Source organism: Panthera leo, chromosome E1 (assembly GCF_018350215.1).
Source record: "Panthera leo isolate Ple1 chromosome E1, P.leo_Ple1_pat1.1, whole genome shotgun sequence".
Taxonomy (NCBI): Eukaryota; Metazoa; Chordata; class Mammalia; order Carnivora; family Felidae; genus Panthera; species Panthera leo.
Genome location: NC_056692.1, coordinates 42,547,240 through 42,564,747, shown reverse-complemented (window position 1 = coordinate 42,564,747; position 17,508 = coordinate 42,547,240). Strand labels below are relative to the sequence as shown.

The 17,508-nt window shown below is 55.4% G+C and overlaps 4 protein-coding genes across 6 annotated transcripts in view; 2 read left to right on the top strand and 2 right to left on the bottom strand.

Moving 5' to 3' along the window:
- The first annotated feature begins 681 nt into the window (after positions 1-681).
- Positions 682-9,026, top strand: LOC122207035 (glial fibrillary acidic protein). Of its 2 annotated transcripts, XM_042916761.1 has the most exons (10): positions 682-1,142; positions 2,148-2,208; positions 2,402-2,497; positions 3,202-3,363; positions 4,551-4,676; positions 4,916-5,136; positions 5,712-5,755; positions 6,108-6,227; positions 7,877-7,962; positions 8,606-9,026. In XM_042916761.1, exons 1-10 carry the CDS (start codon positions 682-684, stop codon positions 8,645-8,647), a joined length of 1,419 nt encoding a protein of 472 aa, XP_042772695.1. In that variant the 3' UTR covers positions 8,648-9,026. The 2 variants fall into 2 exon arrangements, with proteins under 2 accessions (XP_042772695.1, XP_042772693.1); XM_042916759.1 differs by lacking the exon at positions 6,108-6,227.
- Positions 9,027-10,911: 1,885 nt separating this feature from the next.
- Positions 10,912-12,944, bottom strand: FAM187A (family with sequence similarity 187 member A). Its single transcript, XM_042915209.1, has one exon. The coding sequence runs from the start codon at positions 12,190-12,192 to the stop codon at positions 10,951-10,953; it is 1,242 nt and encodes a 413-aa protein (XP_042771143.1). The 5' UTR covers positions 12,193-12,944; the 3' UTR covers positions 10,912-10,950.
- A 90-nt stretch (positions 12,945-13,034) lies between these two features.
- On the bottom strand, positions 13,035-16,564 carry CCDC103 (coiled-coil domain containing 103). 2 transcript variants are annotated; one of them, XM_042915210.1, is made up of 4 exons: positions 16,464-16,564; positions 14,880-15,031; positions 14,351-14,483; positions 13,035-13,651 (listed from the first exon to the last, which is right to left on the bottom strand). In XM_042915210.1, exons 2-4 carry the CDS (start codon positions 15,020-15,022, stop codon positions 13,190-13,192), a joined length of 738 nt encoding a protein of 245 aa, XP_042771144.1. In that variant the 5' UTR covers positions 15,023-15,031; positions 16,464-16,564; the 3' UTR covers positions 13,035-13,189. The 2 variants fall into 2 exon arrangements, with proteins under 2 accessions (XP_042771144.1, XP_042771146.1); XM_042915212.1 differs by having other exon boundaries at positions 14,880-15,025; positions 16,464-16,552.
- Positions 16,565-16,651: 87 nt separating this feature from the next.
- Positions 16,652-17,508, top strand: part of EFTUD2 (elongation factor Tu GTP binding domain containing 2) — a 39,283-nt gene continuing 38,426 nt past the window's right edge. Inside the window, exon 1 of the mRNA XM_042915208.1 lies at positions 16,652-16,908. The gene's annotated coding sequence lies outside the window, so the exon portion shown is untranslated. The remainder of the gene's footprint in view (positions 16,909-17,508) is intronic.

The following is a 17,508-nucleotide window of genomic DNA, read 5'->3' as shown; positions in this document are numbered from 1 at the left end:
ATTCCCTCCATCACCCCCCCCCCCGCCCCCCCACTGCTAGACAGGGACTTTCACTGACCTTCTAGACAAAGGGCTGGTGTCCAACTCCAGCCCACAGCCCCAGACTTTCAGGGAAAGGGGAGAAAGCAGGAACGTGGGACGCCTGTGTTCCGAGGGGAGGAGTCCAACAGTCTGCTAGGAATGGGGCTAGGCAGGAAACTGTAACTGTAGGCTGCTTCTGGAGGCTGTGAAGGAACCGGGTTTGTTCTTTGCCAAAGTCCCAGCACTTAGCGGCCGCTTGAAGCAGGAGTGCTGAGTAGGGAAGGCCTGGGTTATGGGATCTCAGAAGTGGAAAGCAGGTCAGAGGTCATCTGGTCCAGCTCTTTCTTGGCCCACTTTCCCAGAGAAAGGGCCTCCTCACCCAGTGGTCAGGGCCCCAGACCCAGCATCCGGCCCCAGGCACTGCCCACTAGTACCTCTGTCTGTGGCCGGGCTGGGGCTGGCGTGCTCAGGAGGCCCTGCCTCTGGGCACAGTGACCTCGGTGGGGTGAGAAGAGCTCTCCCCATGGCCGAGCTGTCGCCCAGCCCCTCCCCCTCAGGCTATGCCAGGGGGGCGTTGCCAGGGGCAGCTTGGGCGGTGCCAGGCCGGCCCACGCCTCCATAAAGCCCTCGCTTCCCAGGAGCGGGCAGAGCTGGGCCAGCATGGAGAGGAGACGGGTCACCTCAGCCGCTCGCCGCTCCTACGTCTCCTCCTCGGAGATGGTGGGGGGAGCCCTGGCCTCCGGCCGCCGTCTGGGGCCCGGCACCCGCGTCTCCCTGGCTCGGATGCCGCTTCCACTCCCGGCCCGGGTGGACTTCTCCCTGGCCGGGGCCCTCAACACCGGCTTCAAGGAGACCCGGGCCAGTGAGCGGGCAGAGATGATGGAGCTCAATGACCGCTTCGCCAGCTACATTGAGAAGGTGCGCTTCCTGGAGCAGCAGAACAAGGCGCTGGCTGCGGAGCTGAACCAGCTGCGGGCCAAGGAGCCCACCAAGCTGGCCGACGTCTACCAGGCTGAGCTGCGGGAGCTAAGGTTTCGGCTCGACCAACTCACCGCCAACAGCGCCCGGCTCGAGGTCGAGAGAGACAATCTGGCGCAGGACCTGGGCACCCTGAGGCAGAAGTGAGGAGGGGGTCCAGGGAGAGGGACCACATGAACAGGGAAGATGCCCCCCGCCAGCTCCAGCAGGAGTGACCGCGGGCCGGCCGGGTCTCGGGCAGGGGGCTCTGCCTCCACGCTCCTCGGCCCCTCTGTTGCCCCACCTCTGGGAGGCGAGGGCTGTCCTCGCTCCCCAAGATGACCGGAGGGCCCTGGGGGGGGGCGCCTAGAGTCTCAGGGACCTGATTCCCAAAGACCTCTTTGCACCTCCCCACTGGGTGGGGAAAGACCCACCCAAAGACCCCTTTGCACCTACCTCCCCACTGGGTGCACTCTCAGCACCTCCCCACTGGGGCAAGCTCTGTGGGAAGAGTCAGGGACCCCACAGGCAGGGTCTCTGCACTTCACTCACGGCAGGGCCTGGTGGCCTTGTGGAGCCCAGGTCCGTACAGAGGAGGAACGGGAAGAGAAGACTGGTGTGCCCTAGGGGGACTGGGCTCTGGGGGAAAGGAGGTGAGGGAGAGAGCAGGCAGGCCTGGCTTCAGAACACAGGTGATGCTGCCTGTCACCTGCTTATGACCCTGGTCAGGCCACTTCAGCTTGCAGAGCTGTGAAGCAGAGATTCTAATAAAACTCATTTCCGAAAGTCAGAGGAAACCCCAGGGACACGGTGTTTTGCTGAGCTGGCAGGGCGTGCGTGTGTGCCCTCAAGTGCAGGAGGATGAGTGTGTTTGTGCATGCGACAGTGAGTGTGCGCCGGCAGAGGGGCCTGTGTGAGCAGGAGCAGGTGCACCAACCTCGATAAGGCACCTCAGTAATGAGTTAAAGCAAAGTCCCTTGTCTGCTCACCCTCCTGGTCAAGGCTCTGTCTAGAACCCTCTGTCCCTCGCTTCTCTTGCCATTCCACTGGTCCTGGGGGTGGGGGGAGGGGGTAGAGGGTCTCTCTGGCAGCCACCTCCAGGGAGACTGGGGCAGGGGTCCAAGATCCTCAGAAGAGCCTGGACCCAGGAATGTGTCCCCTTACCCCAGGCTCCAGGATGAAACCAACCTGAGGCTGGAGGCCGAAAACAACCTGGCCACCTATCGACAGGTCAGGGGGGTGGGAGGGGCAAGGGAGGGGGGTAAGGGGTTGAGGGCAGCTCGCCCAAGCACAGCCCCCAAGCCCAGCCCTCCAGAGCAATGTGCTGCTCTCCCCAGCCACAGAAGGTGGGATCAGACAAGGCGAGGGAGTGGGGAAGAGGAGTCTGGGGTCCCAGCAGCCTTTTGCACCCTCCCTACTCCAGGAGGCAGATGAAGCCACCCTAGCCCGTCTGGATCTGGAGAGGAAGATTGAATCTCTGGAGGAGGAAATCCGGTTTTTGAGGAAGATCCATGAGGAGGTAAGGCCAACACAGAGGTTGAAGCCGACGGAGACAGAGAGGGTGAGATTGAGAAATACACAAAGACAGACAGAACAAAAGTGAGAGAGAAAGAGAGAGAGAGAGACAGAGAGACAGAGAGGCTGAGGGAGACAGAGACAAGAGAGCATCCTCAGCCCCTGGTAAGATTCTCACACACTCACCCCACTTGCTGAGAATTATAACAGGCCTTGTCTCTCTCATTTTTTATTTCACTACAGCCCCGTGAGGTAGAAACCCTTCCAGTACTGTCTCCTTCTCACAGAGGAGGAGACCGAAGCCCAGAGAGGTGAAAGAACTTTCTGAGGTCACACAGTCAGTCTCTCTGACATCACCCCCACTGCCACCTGTCTCCATTTAAGTGAAAGCTATTCGTTTTTAAAAGACACCACTGAGCGCTGACTTCAGATTACGGATTAGGAATCCACGACTCTATGGAACCTGGAAACCCACAGGCACACTCGCAGTGCTCCTGCCTGGCCAAACCTGGGAGGACCATGAGGCTCCCAAATGACCCTCTGCCTCACCTAGCCCGTGCCATGCCACTGCCTCTAACTAGGACTGTCCCATTTCCCTTAGCCAATGTCAGGGTCCACGGGGCAGGCAGACAAGGGCATAGCATTGTGGGGAAACCCCAGCTGCGGCCTGGGCCCAAGCCCTGGCATCCCTTCTCTCATCCTGGCCAGGAGGTGCAGGAACTTCAGGAGCAGCTGGCCCGGCAGCAGATCCATGTGGAGATGGACGTGGCCAAGCCGGACCTCACGGCAGCCCTGAGAGAGATCCGCACGCAGTACGAGGCAATGGCGGCCAGCAACATGCATGAGGCAGAGGAGTGGTATCGGTCCAAGGTAGCCCTGACTGTGGGCCAGCCTGCCTCCTCCAGGCAGCCCTCCTGGCTCCATACAAAAGAATGGGGGAATGGGATAGAGAAGGCTGGGAGAGGATCCTCTTCGGGTGATTGACCTTCACCAGAGACGTGAGGTGGCTTCCCCAGGGCCACACAGGTGTCATAACTTCCAACAAGTACTTATCATGACTGTTAATTATCATTATTACTGTTCCTGCTACTGTTCTTGCTAGCCAACATTGTTGTGTGCCAGGCCCTGTGCTTTGCAGGCATTATCTTACTCACTATGAAGAAGGTACTATTCTTTGACAGATGAGAGAATTGGAGTCCAGAGAGGTTAACTAATTTGCCCGAAGTCACATGGTTCCTAAATGGTAGAACTGGGTGTCTAACCCTAGCCATTGCCCTTGGGAGCCTTCATTCTTGATGCCTCTGCTGTGTCCTGGGTTACTGAGCATCCACTGCCTGTCAGCACCGCCCAGGACACAGAGACATGTTCGACCAGGGAGATATGATGTGCACCCAAATATGGTGTCTAGAGAGAACACTGCTGGGCAGAGTTTATATGCGGGTGGGTGGATATTGTCGAAGGGAGGGCATTTGGGCTCGGCAAGACTGGCAGCCTAAGGACCTGAAGAGAAGAGGGAAGGGGCTTTCTGAGTGCAAGAAAGCACGGAGGGGCAGTGGCCCGGGGATGCTAGCCCAGGGTCCAAGCTGAGGAGTATCAGTGGCAGAAGCCAGTGATGGTTCTGGGCAGGTCAAGGCCTGATGGAGCCATGAGAGCTTCACTCCAAGTTGGGGGGAGAGAGGGCTATTAGAACCCGGGGTTCTGCTCACCAGAACCCCCTGTCCACAGCAGAGGAGGACAGGGTTCAGGCTCCTGGATAGAGCTGCCAACCCAGGAGATTCTGGATTCTGTGGCAAATACCATCTGTTCAGTCGTCCCCTGCCCAAGCACTGTGCTCAGTGAGGGAGACCTACAGGGCGTTGTGTGCCCTCCCTCCCTGGGTCTCCGTCTATGGGAATAATCCCACCCAGAGCCAAAGTCCTGGGGGAGACCTGGACACCAAGCCTGGGGTCCTGCCCATCTCCCTGATTTCCCAGAGACCATGCCTTCCCACCCGCCCAGACGTGCGCCCCAGACGTGCAGCCCAGCTGCGCCTCCGCTTAGGATCCTCTCCCCACTAGTTTGCAGACCTGACCGACGCCGCAGCACGCAACGCTGAGCTGCTCCGCCAGGCCAAGCACGAGGCCAACGACTACCGGCGCCAGCTACAGGCCTTGACCTGCGACCTGGAGTCCTTGCGCGGCACAGTGAGCGCGGGGCCTCAGCGGGTGTGGGCAAGCCGGAGGGGGGACCTGCAACCCTTGCAGCCTTGCAGCCTGGAGAGAAGGGCCCGGGGCGGGCACCAGGACTGAGGGCTGGGGCTCTGAAAAGTTACTTGGCCAGGAGGGGGGGGGGGGGGGCGGGCAGAGGCAGGGCAGGGGTCCTGGTTGGGATGGGTGGGGGTGGTGTGACTCTACCCCGAGGCACCAGCCCGCTCCACCCACAGAACGAGTCCTTGGAGAGGCAGATGCGGGAGCAGGATGAGCGCCACGCGCGGGAGGCGGCAAGTTACCAGGAGGCACTGACCCGGCTGGAGGAGGAGGGGCAGAGCCTCAAAGACGAGATGGCACGGCATCTGCAGGAGTACCAGGACCTGCTGAACGTCAAGCTGGCCCTGGACATCGAGATCGCCACCTACAGGAAGCTGCTGGAGGGCGAGGAGAACCGGTGAGCCCTAGGGAGTCAATCCTCCCTGCTGCCCCTCCCTGGTCTCTCCTTGCTCCTTTCAGGGACTGCCTTATACAGCCTGCGTCCAGCCCCTCCTATCCCCCGTACCCAGCAGAGTGCTGGCCTAACACAGTTATATTCCATAAATGTTTGGTGAATGAATGAATGAATGGATTCAATTCAATCCATGAGATCCCAGGGCAAGGACTTGGGTCACCCCCCAAACTAAAAGGCTCGCTCCCCACCCTCCCAATGAAGACTGAACTTCTTTTCCCTCAACTGACCTCTTTTGCCTCCTCGGAACTTTCTTCGCCACTTCCTCCTCCCTTCTGCCATCTTCTGGGCCTGCACTGTCCTTCCAAAAGACATGTTCCCCTCCCAGACAATACCCCAGCCCCCTGCAGACTCTTGCAGCCCCAGAGAGCATGTTGGCTGCTGGGGAAAGCCAGGGGATGGGCTCAGCCTTTCCTGGCAAGGAGAAGGGCCTCAGGCTGTCACAATAACCCTGGACGGGGACCTGACCTGGGGATGACCTTGGGCAGCCCAGTCACTCTTCTCCCTTTGCTGTCTTTCAGCATCACTATTCCCGTGCAGACCTTCTCCAACCTGCAGATCCGAGGTCAGTAGAGCAGGGCCCTGTGGGCAGGGTGTTGGATTCCCGCTTCCTGCCCCGTGTGGGCTGCTGCTCTGGCGTGGGGCCAAGGACCAGGGCAAAGGGGCCCAGGGAGCCTTCATAATTCACCACAGAGCTTTCAGCCAGAACACAGTATCCCAGGGCATTCCAGGTGGGGCCCGCAGCTGCTCCTGTCCTGCTCTGCCCTGTGTCCTGCTCCCTAACCCTGCGCCCCATCCTATAGCAGAAACGGGTGAAGGTCTCAACCTCTGTCCTATCCGCAGATCCCTGAGCAAGCTCTGCCCATCTCAGTGTTTTATGTTTATGTTTTTGTTTTTTTAACTGCTTGTCACTACAGGGGGCAAAAGCACCAAAGAAGGGGAAAGTCACAAGGTCACAAGACATCTCAAAAGGCTCACAATACAAGTTATACCAATACAGGCTCACCAGATTGTAAATGGAGCCCCGCCGGCTCTCGGTTAGCAGCCTGCCTCTCAGACACAGTGCTTTTCTCAGCTTGTCGGGAAACGAGCCTCACCAAGCCCATTTTCCCTGCCCTCTTGGGCTTCCTCCTCCCAGGTTTTCCCCTAAAGGGCCAAGCTTGTGTCATTTTCCCAGCAACCTCAGTGCCCAGCCCAGGACCTGGCACAGAGTAAATGTAGGTTAAACTAGCAGAGCTGGCTGGTGTTCAAAGTGATATGTCCTCTGGTGTTCAGATGAGATGCTCTGGGGCCTCTGAACAAACGCCAGCCTCTGCCTTTCCTCTTCCCCATCATCGGGAGGCCCCTAGGGTCTTGCTGTGCCCAATGGCCAGGTTCTCTGCTTGATTTGTCTGTCCCCAAGGCTCCATAGCTCAGCTCAGTGCTGATTCAGCCCAAAGGATCATTTCCCCCTGGACTTCTGCTCTCGTAGTGGATAAAGTTTTATGCTCCCTGCTCTTAATTTTAAATATTAGTGTGACATGTTACATTTTCCTCTCTGGGGGGGGGGGGGTCCTAAATGACTTCTTACTTGTAAGTGGCCCTCAAATGATTCTTGTCTAAGGAAAAAAAAATCTTCTGCTCCACAAATTTAGGAACACTAGATATGTGTATCCCCCAGGGCTTAGTTCAGTATCAGAAGTTTAACCAGGCAGAGTGGGTCGTCGAGGTAATATTGCCAGGTGCCAAACAGTAAAGGGTCAGTAGGGCCCAGAGAATTAGCAGAGGGAAGAAGAAGAGGGGAACAGGAACGGGAAAGGGACCCACGATTATTGAGCACTAATAACATGCTAGTCACTTAACATACATTATTTCAGTTAAAGGACTCCTCATTCCCACCTAGAGAAGTAGACCCCATCATCCCCATTTTGCAGATTAGGAAACTGAGGCTGGAAGAGGTAAATTAACTTGCCCACAGTCTTGTGGCTGAGCTGGGACTTGAGGTCTGGCCTGCCTGATTTCAAAGCTCATGTGCTCCTTCCTTGGCACAGTGCTGGGTGGTCAGAAAGCCAGGTGCCAGGTGACGGCTTGCAGAGGAACTGAAATGCAGCCAGGCCAGGAAAGTGAGCAGAGCACTGGATGGAGCAGCCAGGCCTTGCTTAGCACCATGGGGACTTTGGGGGTCTTCATCCCCTTTGAAAAAGCCTAGGCCCGGGGCACCTGGGTGGCTCAGTCAGTTGAGCGTCCCACTCTTGATTTCAGCTCAGGTAATGATCCCAGGGTCATGGGATCAACCTCCACATTGGGCTCCACACTGAGCGTGGAGCCTGCCTTGCATTTCTCTCTCTCTCTCCCTCTCTCTCTCTCTCTCTCCCTCTCTCTCCCTCTCTCTCCCTCTCTGCCCCTCTCCCTGGCTTGCGCTCTCTCCTCCTCTCTCTAAAATAAAAATAATATTTGAGGAGCGCACCTGTTGGGATGAGCACGGGGTGTTGTATGGAAACCAATTTGACAATAAATTTCATATTAAAAAATAATAACATAAAATTAAAAAAATAATAATAATGAAGGATCCTAGGCCCTCTCTGCCTGGTTGGGATAGACTTTCATACTCAATCCTCATGATTGTGGGTTTCATAGAGAAGTTGGGGGTGGGGGAAAATGTCTAGTGACCCAAGAGCCCACAGGCCTCTTGTCCCCATGTCTGCAGAAACCAGCCTGGACACCAAGTCCGTGTCAGAAGGCCACCTTAAGAGGAACATTGTGGTAAAGACTGTGGAGATGCGGGATGGAGAGGTAAGGAGGGCAGACCTGAGATTCTGGCCCCATCAGGCTCTGGCTGCCTCCAGGAATTTTCGAAGCCAGGCTTTGGAAAAAAGCCTGAACTGGCACAGAGAAGGTTCTCAATCACTCGGAAAAGCTTCCCAGGGAGGCTCTGGAAGAGGGGAAGGAACCTGGATGTAATTCAGTTCCCTATCCCTTCCACTGGCAGTTCTAGGGAGCCTGGGTGCCTAGGCACTGACGGGTCTTCCCCCGTCTCACCCTGACTCAGATGCCCCCAGCACCAGGCCTGGGGGAGAGAAGAAGAAAATTAAAGTTAGCAGTTTTCACTCCCATCTTTCAGTTTCCAGCTTGATAAAAGGAACCCGCCAAAGGAAAGGGAAGAGGGGATTTGGCATAACCGCCTTGCCATCACGCCAGCAACAGTACTGGCTAATCTTACCATACCAGGCCACCATGTGCCAGGCATGGTGCTAAGTGCTTCCAGGTGTTACCTCATTTCCTGACAACTGCATGGGAGAATTCTGGTTCCCAGCATAGAAAAGAAAGACCCAGGAAAGCTGGGGACTTGTCTAAGGTCACATAGCCTAGCGGTAGTGGGCCTGATGTCTGTGTGGGCCCCTAACTAATGTGCTGTGCGCTTCTCTGTCCCCTGCAGGTCATTAAGGAGTCCAAGCAGGAGCACAAGGATGTGATGTGAGGCAGGACCCCCAAGGTGGCCCCTACCCCATAGTGTGAGAGGCCTGAGCAGGAGATGGGATTGCTCTCCCCGTCTCTGATAGCTGATTTCCCCAGACCCGAGTTCCCACCCACCCCAGCTGTTCCCCTCATCCCTCGGTCTCTATGCCAGCTCGCTGCCCTAAGCTCTGTCAGTACTAGGCCTGCACCCCCTGCCCCCTGCACCCAGTAACTCCAACTAACAAGGCACTCACCCCAAAGGGTGAGCAGCTTGGGTTAGAACTAGGAGGAAGGAGAGAAGGGGGGGAAGGTAGGGGCCCCAATAAATCACCTGGATTTCCCTACTCCCCATTGTCATGGCAACTGTTGGCGGAGCCAGAGGTCCCTGAGGGTACCTGGGAAGTGGGCCTTTGAGTGTCCTCAGGCTGCTGGAGAAAAAGGAGACCCTGGGACAGGAAAGGGAAATCCCCACAGAGGTTTCTTCTTCTAGACTGACCCTGAGCAGTCTGAGAGCGGGTGGGGCCATCCTGCCACCTGGAGTAATCACCAAACAGAATACCTGGCCTGCCCAGATCCCAGAAGGGCCTCCTGGGTGATGATTCAAGTGTCTCAGTCCCACTGAGCTGCCACGTGGGCACCCTGTCGGCATGCCATGGGCATGTGGGAGCTTGATTCTCAGGACTTGGGGGATCTATAGTGTAAGTGGAGAGGGAAGGGGTGCTGAGAAGGAGTAGAGGGGAGCTGCTTGACCTCTAGGTTGGGTACAGAGAGGTCAAGCCCAGGAGTCCTCCCTCCATAATGCTGGAGGGGAGGCAGGTGGAGATGGTGGAGGCCATGGGGATGATGCTAGACATCAGAGATGGGGGTTGTGGATGGCCAGTTACACTTGGCCTCTGGGTTGTGGGAATCAAGGAAGTGACTCATCCTCTTGAAAATGCTGAAATAAGAGAGAGGGGGGCTGCTGGCCCCGGGGGCAGGGCACACCTTGTCCCAGTTCTAAAGGCTCCTTTCTTGCTGCATAATCCCTCCACCCAACCTCTAAGCCAACGCTGCTGCTGCCTCCAGACCCCAGCAAAGGCTGCTGAGTGAAGCCACTGCCACATATCTGACATTCTCCACCCTCCAGTGACCCACTGCTTTTCCCTAACCCAAGCGCCTTTTATCAAATACAAAATGTATCCCCATATTGTAGGTAGCACCCTATTTTATAATTTAGAAAATGGGAGGCATGAGCAGAGTAAAGGCTCTGGTTTGTGTTCCTGCAGTCTGGAGGTGGGGCAGTGCAGGGCAGACACTTCCACCCAGAGCACCTGCACCGCTCCATGGGAAGATTGGGGTTGGGGTGGGCAGGCACAGGACTCTCTGTGCCCGGAAATAGGGCTGAGAGGGCCTGCTCCAGGGTCCCCCTCACCCCGTTAAGGCCAGAGAAGTGAGAGTCCCTCCCTTTTTCTAAGACCTGGTGCCCTTTCCCCCTCCCTCCCAGCCACCCACTGTTGCTAACCTTCAACCTTGAGGGCACCATGCAGCCTTTAGTCACTGAAGTAAATAAAGACATTTGCTATGTCCTTCCCGGGAGTGGACTCTGATCTGTTCAGGGGAGGCTGGGGCTGGGGGAGGGGGCAGGAAGTAGCCTTGGACAAGATTCAAGTTGCTTCTTATTACTGATCATCTTGAGACCCCAAACCCCATTTGTGGCAGCAGCCACAGGACAAATCCCACCTCCAATCCCGCTCCACATGGCAGCCCTGGTGCCCTTCCCCCCTCCCCCCTCCATCCCTCTACCCCTCTTCTCACCCAGCCCCCAGTTCTGGGAAAGCCCTAACTTTGACCTCCACTTTCCTCCTGCATTTTTCCCCATTCTAGTTTTTACCTTTATTCCTAAACCTGACATTTCTACCTGCCAGTCTGGGGTCAAGGTTGAGGAGGAAGGGAAAGAGGACAGGTACTAGGCTCCCTTTTCCTCTCCCTGCTGCCCCCAATTCAACCCACTGGGCAATCCTCGAAGGCAAGAAAATAAAGCACCTCAAACATAATGCCAACATCAAAAAGGCTGTTTGATAAATATTACGTTCACTTCTTCCTTCTCTGAGCATGATGTCAGAAGACGTGCACTCTGGCCACTTCTGTACCGGCCTCAGTCCCCTGTCTCCTACCTGCCTCAGGCTTCCCCACTTGCCAAGGAGCAGGTTGTAACTAACAGATTTATCCACACCCCCCACCCCTTGCCACACGTCCCAGCCCAGGATGCCCACCCGGAGGCATCCGGTATCATTTAACAGACACATCTGAGCACAACTGGTCTTCAGAGCCGGGGAAGAGGGGGGCCTAGGGGGAGAAGTTGGGACAACAGCGAAATAAGTAACAGCAGCAACGACAGAGGTGAATGGCCACAAAGACTGCCGTGATGAACAGGTAGCCTATCAGGGTCAGTTCCACGGCGGAGCGAGTCTCAGGGTCCGAGAATGAGGGCCGGTAGCGGCCTTGAGACGTGACACCCAGTCGGAACCCAGCGACCTGCACCCCCTGCCGCCAGCAATAGTAGATGCCCCGGTCACTTAGCTGGGTGAAGCGGATGTGGAGATGGTTGCCGTGGTCGATGAACACCCTCATGGACCTGTTGACGCCCTTCAGGTACTGCGTTCGGTAGAGGTACTGGCGGTCCTTGTCCCAGGCCACGGCGTGCTCCGGCCGGGCCCCGGGACAGGAGATGATGAGTCCGTGGCCCAGCCTCTGCTGGTGGAACTGAATGGGCACCTGAGGCACCCAGGGCCGGCTGCCCACTTTGGACACGTAACTGAAGATGGCCATCACGCCCTGCTGGGTCGTCTTCTTCTCACAGGGCACCACGCAGCTCTGAACCAGTAGCTCGGGCGTGTGCTCCCTGGCCATGGCCCGAAGCTTCCAGGGCACGGCCTGCGAGCCACAGGACACCACATCAGGCAGCGTCTTCTGGTAGCGTGGGGAGAGATCTGGGCTCCTCAAGTAGCAGAGGCCAATGCGCCACTGCTCCCCACGGACCCCACAGCGGTCGCAGGGGGTCCACTCCCAGAAGGCGGTGAAGATGTGGAGGCTCCCACGGTGCTCGTCTGCAAAGGGCTCCTGGCCCAGGTCCTTGAAGGTGGCCACCATTCCCTCACCGCTCTGGATGTCCACATCATAGGCATAGAAGTAGTCCCCCTTGCGGGTGCCACAAAAATACAAGCCCGAGTCCTCGGGCTGGGCCCGGAAAACCAACAGGCTGAACATGCGGATGCTGAAGCGGACCAGCATGTCACTGCCCACGCGCGCCTGGGTTTCCTCAGTCAGCACCCGCCCGTCGAAGTCTGTCAGCACTTTGGTGTGGCTGCTCCCTAGGTGCTTTTGATAGTACCAGACTACAGCAGACACCTCCTCAGGCTTGCAGCGGCAGGGAAGCTCAAAGCTCATGTCTGCCAGGTAGGCTGCGTTGTCAAATATCAGAAAAGCGGGGCAGGGGGTCCTCTGAAAGATGTCCTCCTTCTCCACGATTTCAAAGGCCTGGAGACTCCCCCACACCCACAGGAGCACCGTGGTGTGGGCCAGGTTCATGCCTGCAGGAGGCAATGGTCAGAGGGGGCAGGGCAAAACCAAGGCACTGAAGGTCTGGGCTTCTAGAAATCACTGCCAGGGTGAGAAAGGATTGGGCAGCCAGGAAGAGAAGCAAGAGTCTGCAGAGAAAGTGGCCAAAGGCCAGGCAATTTATTCCTAGCTGATGTACAGGATGCCCTTCTCCTGTTCCAGATAGGATCGTGAGGGAAAACCATTCTAGAACCTGGCCCTCTCCCCATTCTAGAACGCTGGCACTCACTCAAGAATGGGTCAGGGGAAACCGGAATGAGAAGTGCTAGAACAGGAAAATCTCTGCCTTCCTGCTCTAGGCCCTGCCTGGGTGCTTGGTGGAAAGGTTTTCTCTTTGGTTAATCCAGGAGTTGAGGAAAACCCGCCTGCCTGCACATCTGGCCAGATGTGCAGCCTAGGAGGCTGGCCAGACCTAACCTGATTGCTTGGGGCTTTCCCAGGCCCAGCCTGCACAGGAATTCAGTCCCTGAGGAAAATACCTTACTTCAAAGGAGGTAGCCTTTGATTATTTGTCGATTAAATGTCCAATCATTTATTGGGGTATTCTTGTTAAGAGCTATGGAGATCAGTGTTTGTTTACCACAGAAGATTAATGATTTTGGTTTTTCCTTTTTTTTTTTTTTTTTTTTTGAGTGGAGGCTTTAACTGGTATAGCCAGTATCTGGTTGGGCCCACACTCATCTCTCATGGCCATGGGCTAGAGGTTTGGCAGAGGAAGGGCGGGAAGCAAAACTCTTTCAAGTTCTTGGGCCCTTGACCATCCTGCTGATCTACATAGTTCAGAATACTGAGCCACCAAGGGGCTGGAAAAGTCAGGAATATTTGATTCTTTTATTTGCTCTGAAAATTCCAAGCTGAGAAGGAAATCAGGTGTGGGCTTCTCATTACAGTCCTGCAGAGCCCCCAGGACAACAAGCAGAAAAAGCCTCCAGTGACCACTGGGGGGCTCTGGAGGCAACTGGTCCGGTCAATCCACCTGGTACACCCCCAGCAACTCTTGCAAGAGCCTTTCCTCCTCCTGGATCTCACCAGGCTGCTCCTCCAGACCCCGCTCCTCCTCCTGGCCGAGCCCTTCCTCCTCCTCTGTGGGTCTGAGAGTACTCATGGCCTGCAGCTTCTGAAACAGGCCTCTGCAGGCCTCTCTCTCCACCTGGCTCAGCAGGCTCAGGTTCAGGGTGAAGCGCCCGGTGCTGGCCAGGCTGCGCAGGATCCCTAGCACCACCAACCGGTCGGTTGGCCTCACGTGTTCGGCCAGTGCCACCAGCAGCTCCCCTAGAAGTCCGAACCCCACGTCCATCTGGAAGAGGTGACCCAGCTTTGGACCTCCGAGCTGCAGCAGGGCCTGGTAGCGCTCTGGCCCACTCCGCAGGTGTCGCCGCCAAGCACGGTAGAACTCTGCGGAGGTCTCGGGCTGGAGAAGTGTTTTCTCCTGGATCACAAGGAAGGAAAGGAAGTCCAGAGTTCTCCCAGCTGCTCTGTGACACTGAGACAGTGACAGTGAGGGGAGACTGTGGATTTTCATCTTAGCTCTAGTGTTGCTCTCTGAGCACTGGGTAGGCTGTGGTCCCTGTAGGCTTGGTTTTCAGATGAGGGAACTGGGAATGGGACAGGGAGGGAGGCTCCCAAGGAACCCGGCCATGATTTGAGAATCTCATTTGTACCGGGATGTTCCCACTGATGAATGCGGACATAGCCCTGCTCTATGAGAGTAAGTCAGGCTTTACTCTGAGCAGGGCAGAGGGATGATGGAAACCTCAGAAAGAGAGAAAGGAATTCAAGGTGACTGTTAAGAATCTGACAGGCTGGGCCTCTCTCCCAACAGTGCCACAGGATCATTATACTACCTACCGTATAACCTGGGAGCAGAACAACTCCAGTCTCATCTGGGAGTGCAAGTCAAAGGACTAGTCGTGGAGGAGACCTGCCTGGCCCACCTTTCCGACTCGTTCCACCCAGTTTAACTCACCCTCACCATCTGCTGGTTGCTTTTCTTTCTGGGATTGGAGGCAGAAACCTGCCTTTGTTGGCTTAACATGAGAAATAAGGAAGAAGTATGGGTGGTAAGGAGACAGGATTAGAGGTTTGGGCAGAGAATCCTACTGGGCTGAAGAGGCTGGGCCTCACCCACCTGGGAGATTTCAGTGGCCTCCTCCTGGGAGGTCCCTCTCTGAGTAGTGTGACAGTTCCAGGGCACAGTCCTCTTTCCTCCTATCTTGTCTTTCCGCTCCAGTGGCTTCAGATGTGATGCAAGGACAATACCCCTGTGGGCAAAAGCCAGAGACTGGAGGACGGACTTAATGCTATCTGTGGATGTGAAGTGGCTAGACTTTGCATAATAGAGACTAAACCTATCAACAAGCCAATATGACAATAATAATAGCAGCAACAATAGCTGACAGCTTTTGAGCACCTCCCATGTGCCAGGCACTGTGCTCAAAATCTTACATGTAATTATTTATTTAATCATAACAATAGTTACTCTCTCTTACAGATGAGGGACGGAAGCTCAGAGAGGTTAAATAACTTGCACAAGATCAGATACATAGCAGAAGGTAGGGTCAGGACTGAGCCCAGAATTGTCTGACTTCAAAACACATGCTCTTATCCACACTTGTCCACATAGTAACAGGACCTGAGAAAAACAGCATTAAGCGAACCTGAACTCCTCATAGGAAGCCACCTTCTGTTCCACTGCCCGGAACTTGGCAGCATTCTCCCGTTTGTATTTCTCATCAGCAGCGAGTGCAGCCTGCAGCTCTTTCTCCAAAGCCTTGAAATCAATGATGTTGTTCCTTTCCATGATCTGTTTCTAGGAAGGCAGAGGAAATGGACATCATGGAAGGTCAATATCAGGGAGGAGGATGTGTCTGCATTCTTTGCCAGCCTACAAAATCCCAAAGTACTCTAGATATCTTTCCACTTATCTGGTGTTACAAAAACACCCAGGGCTCCTGAGTGGCTCAGTCAGTTGAGTGTCTGACTCTTGATTTCGGCTCAAGTCATGATCCTGCAGTCGTGCGTTTGATCCCCGAGTCGGGCTCTTTGCTGAGCGTGGAGCCTGCTTGGGATTCTCTCTCTCTCTCTCTCTCTCTCTCTCTCTCTCTCTCTCTCTCTCTCCCCACCCCCCTTCCCCTCACGCATGCTCTCTCTCTCAAAAAAAAATCTAATTCTCTACAGGGGGAGCGGAGTTGCAGTGAGAACTTGCTTAAGACTTGTCACGGAAAGTACAGAGTACTGACTTTCGGTTTAGAGCCCTGTCTTTAGAAATTTTTTTCTTAATGTTTGTTTATTTTTGAGAGGAAGAGAGAGACAGAGTGTGAGGGGGGAGGGGCAGAGAGAAAGGGAGATATAGAATCTGAAGCAGACTCCAGGCTCCAAGCTGTCAGCACATACCCGGACGTGGGGCTTGAACTCACAAACAATAGGATCATGACCTGAGCCAAAGTTGGACGCTTAACCCACTGAGCCACCCAGGCGCCCCTGGAGCCTTGTCTTAATTTTGTTCTCTGCCTCTAAAAATATTTTAATTTTGGTGCTTCTACTGAAGAGACATTTGGGTCTCAGGATTCAGTCCCTTCACCATTCCATATGGGCTCACTCTATAGTGAGGTGCTATGACAGAGGACCTCCCACAGAAGCAGAACTACAGTTAACTATACTCTTGAGCCCAGGGATAAAATTTCACCCATCATTAAATGTTTTTAATGGGGAATGATACTTTCCACCCAAACCAGATACAATGACTGAGCAGGAAATGAAGCAGAAGTGGCAGAGGAAGGGGCCCTATGATCCCAGTTTCCAAATGCCTCCGTCCAGAACAGGGCTGGAACACAGGTCCCTAGATACTTGAGCAACCTCTTCAGTTCTGCCACTGTACTTCTGCAACCTCTGCTTATATGTGAGGCTGATTGATCCGTTCTACAGAAAAATCATCTACATGGGTTCTAGTCCGGGCTCTGGCATTTACTTGCTGAGACCTCTCTGAACCTCAAACTTTTGCCGCCTCGTGCCAGACTTTGTGGCGGAGCCATCACCAACAGCCCTAGGGCAGGGAAGCAGGAGGTCTGGACCAACCCCTTAGCCCTTCCGCTCCACCCCAGCGTGGGTAAGCTGAACACCTAGAAGGGGTCTGGGCAGGCGAGGAACTGAACTCAGGTGTCCTGGCGCCTGTCCAGTTCTGAGTCCTCCCCAATCATTGAAAGAGAACAAACTAACTCTTCCGCTCCCCCGCCCCTACCCACCACCCCAGGAGCTCAGGCCTTGGTTTCCTCGCTTTCTTTGGGAATCCCCAGATACACCAGAACAGCACAGCTCAACGTGGACCACGCCCAGCAGCTGTAGTTGCTCAGCAACTGCGCCTACAGCCTGGCCACGTGATCGTCCCGAAGGCCCCCCCCCCCCCTTTTCAGGGTGTCTTCAAGGCGCCTGATCAGATTCGTGCCTCCTCAGGCCTCAGTCTCTTTGAAGCAGCCCACATCTTGGTTTGGGGACCCACGACGCCACCTCCTCGGTTCCTGGGTCCGCGGCTGGCATTCCTCCCAGCCGGCCCTCAGGCAAAGGACTGTCCCCGGAGCAGAAACGCGTCTGCGGGGTCCTTCCGAACGGCGGGCGCAGCGGTGCGGCGGCGTGGGGCGGAAGCGCGGTCTCCGGCAGCGGACTAGGAGCATTTGGCTGGGAGAGCGGCAGGTGAGCTGGCGCGGGGTCAGCGTCAGGGGCAAGTTGCTCCGGCTGGGATGAGAAATTAAACAATGTCAGATCTGGAAGGGACGTTGTAAGCTTTCTGCCCCTTTCGCTTTACAGATGGGTAAACAAGCGTGGAGCAAGAAAGGGAAAGAGACGCCCCCCCCCCCCCCCCCCAGCCCGCATCTCGATTCCGGGCTTCCCTCAATGTCGACCGTGCATAAAATTCCTTTCCTGGGCAGAGGTCGTTGTCTTATTGTCCAGTCCCATCTCATCCCTCTTCCATTTCTGCCTTCTTCACTCCTGCTCTACCAAGCTCCCTCCGTCCTTATTCTGTAGCGGGAAGCTGCAGTGAGGTTTGGCCACTAGTTTTGTGCAACTGTGGGCAAGTCAGCTATCTTCTCTGTACCTTGTAGGAGGCATTCATTCATTCAACAGATACTTACCGTGGGCTTGTTTTGTGCCAACACAGTTCTAAGTGAAAAAACAAACAAACAAACAAACAAACGACTTTGCTTAAATCATAGTTGAGGAGATGATAGTGAAAATGGCGTGAACAGATACATGTGAAGGAGGGACTAGTGCTAATAGTAATAAAACAGTGAA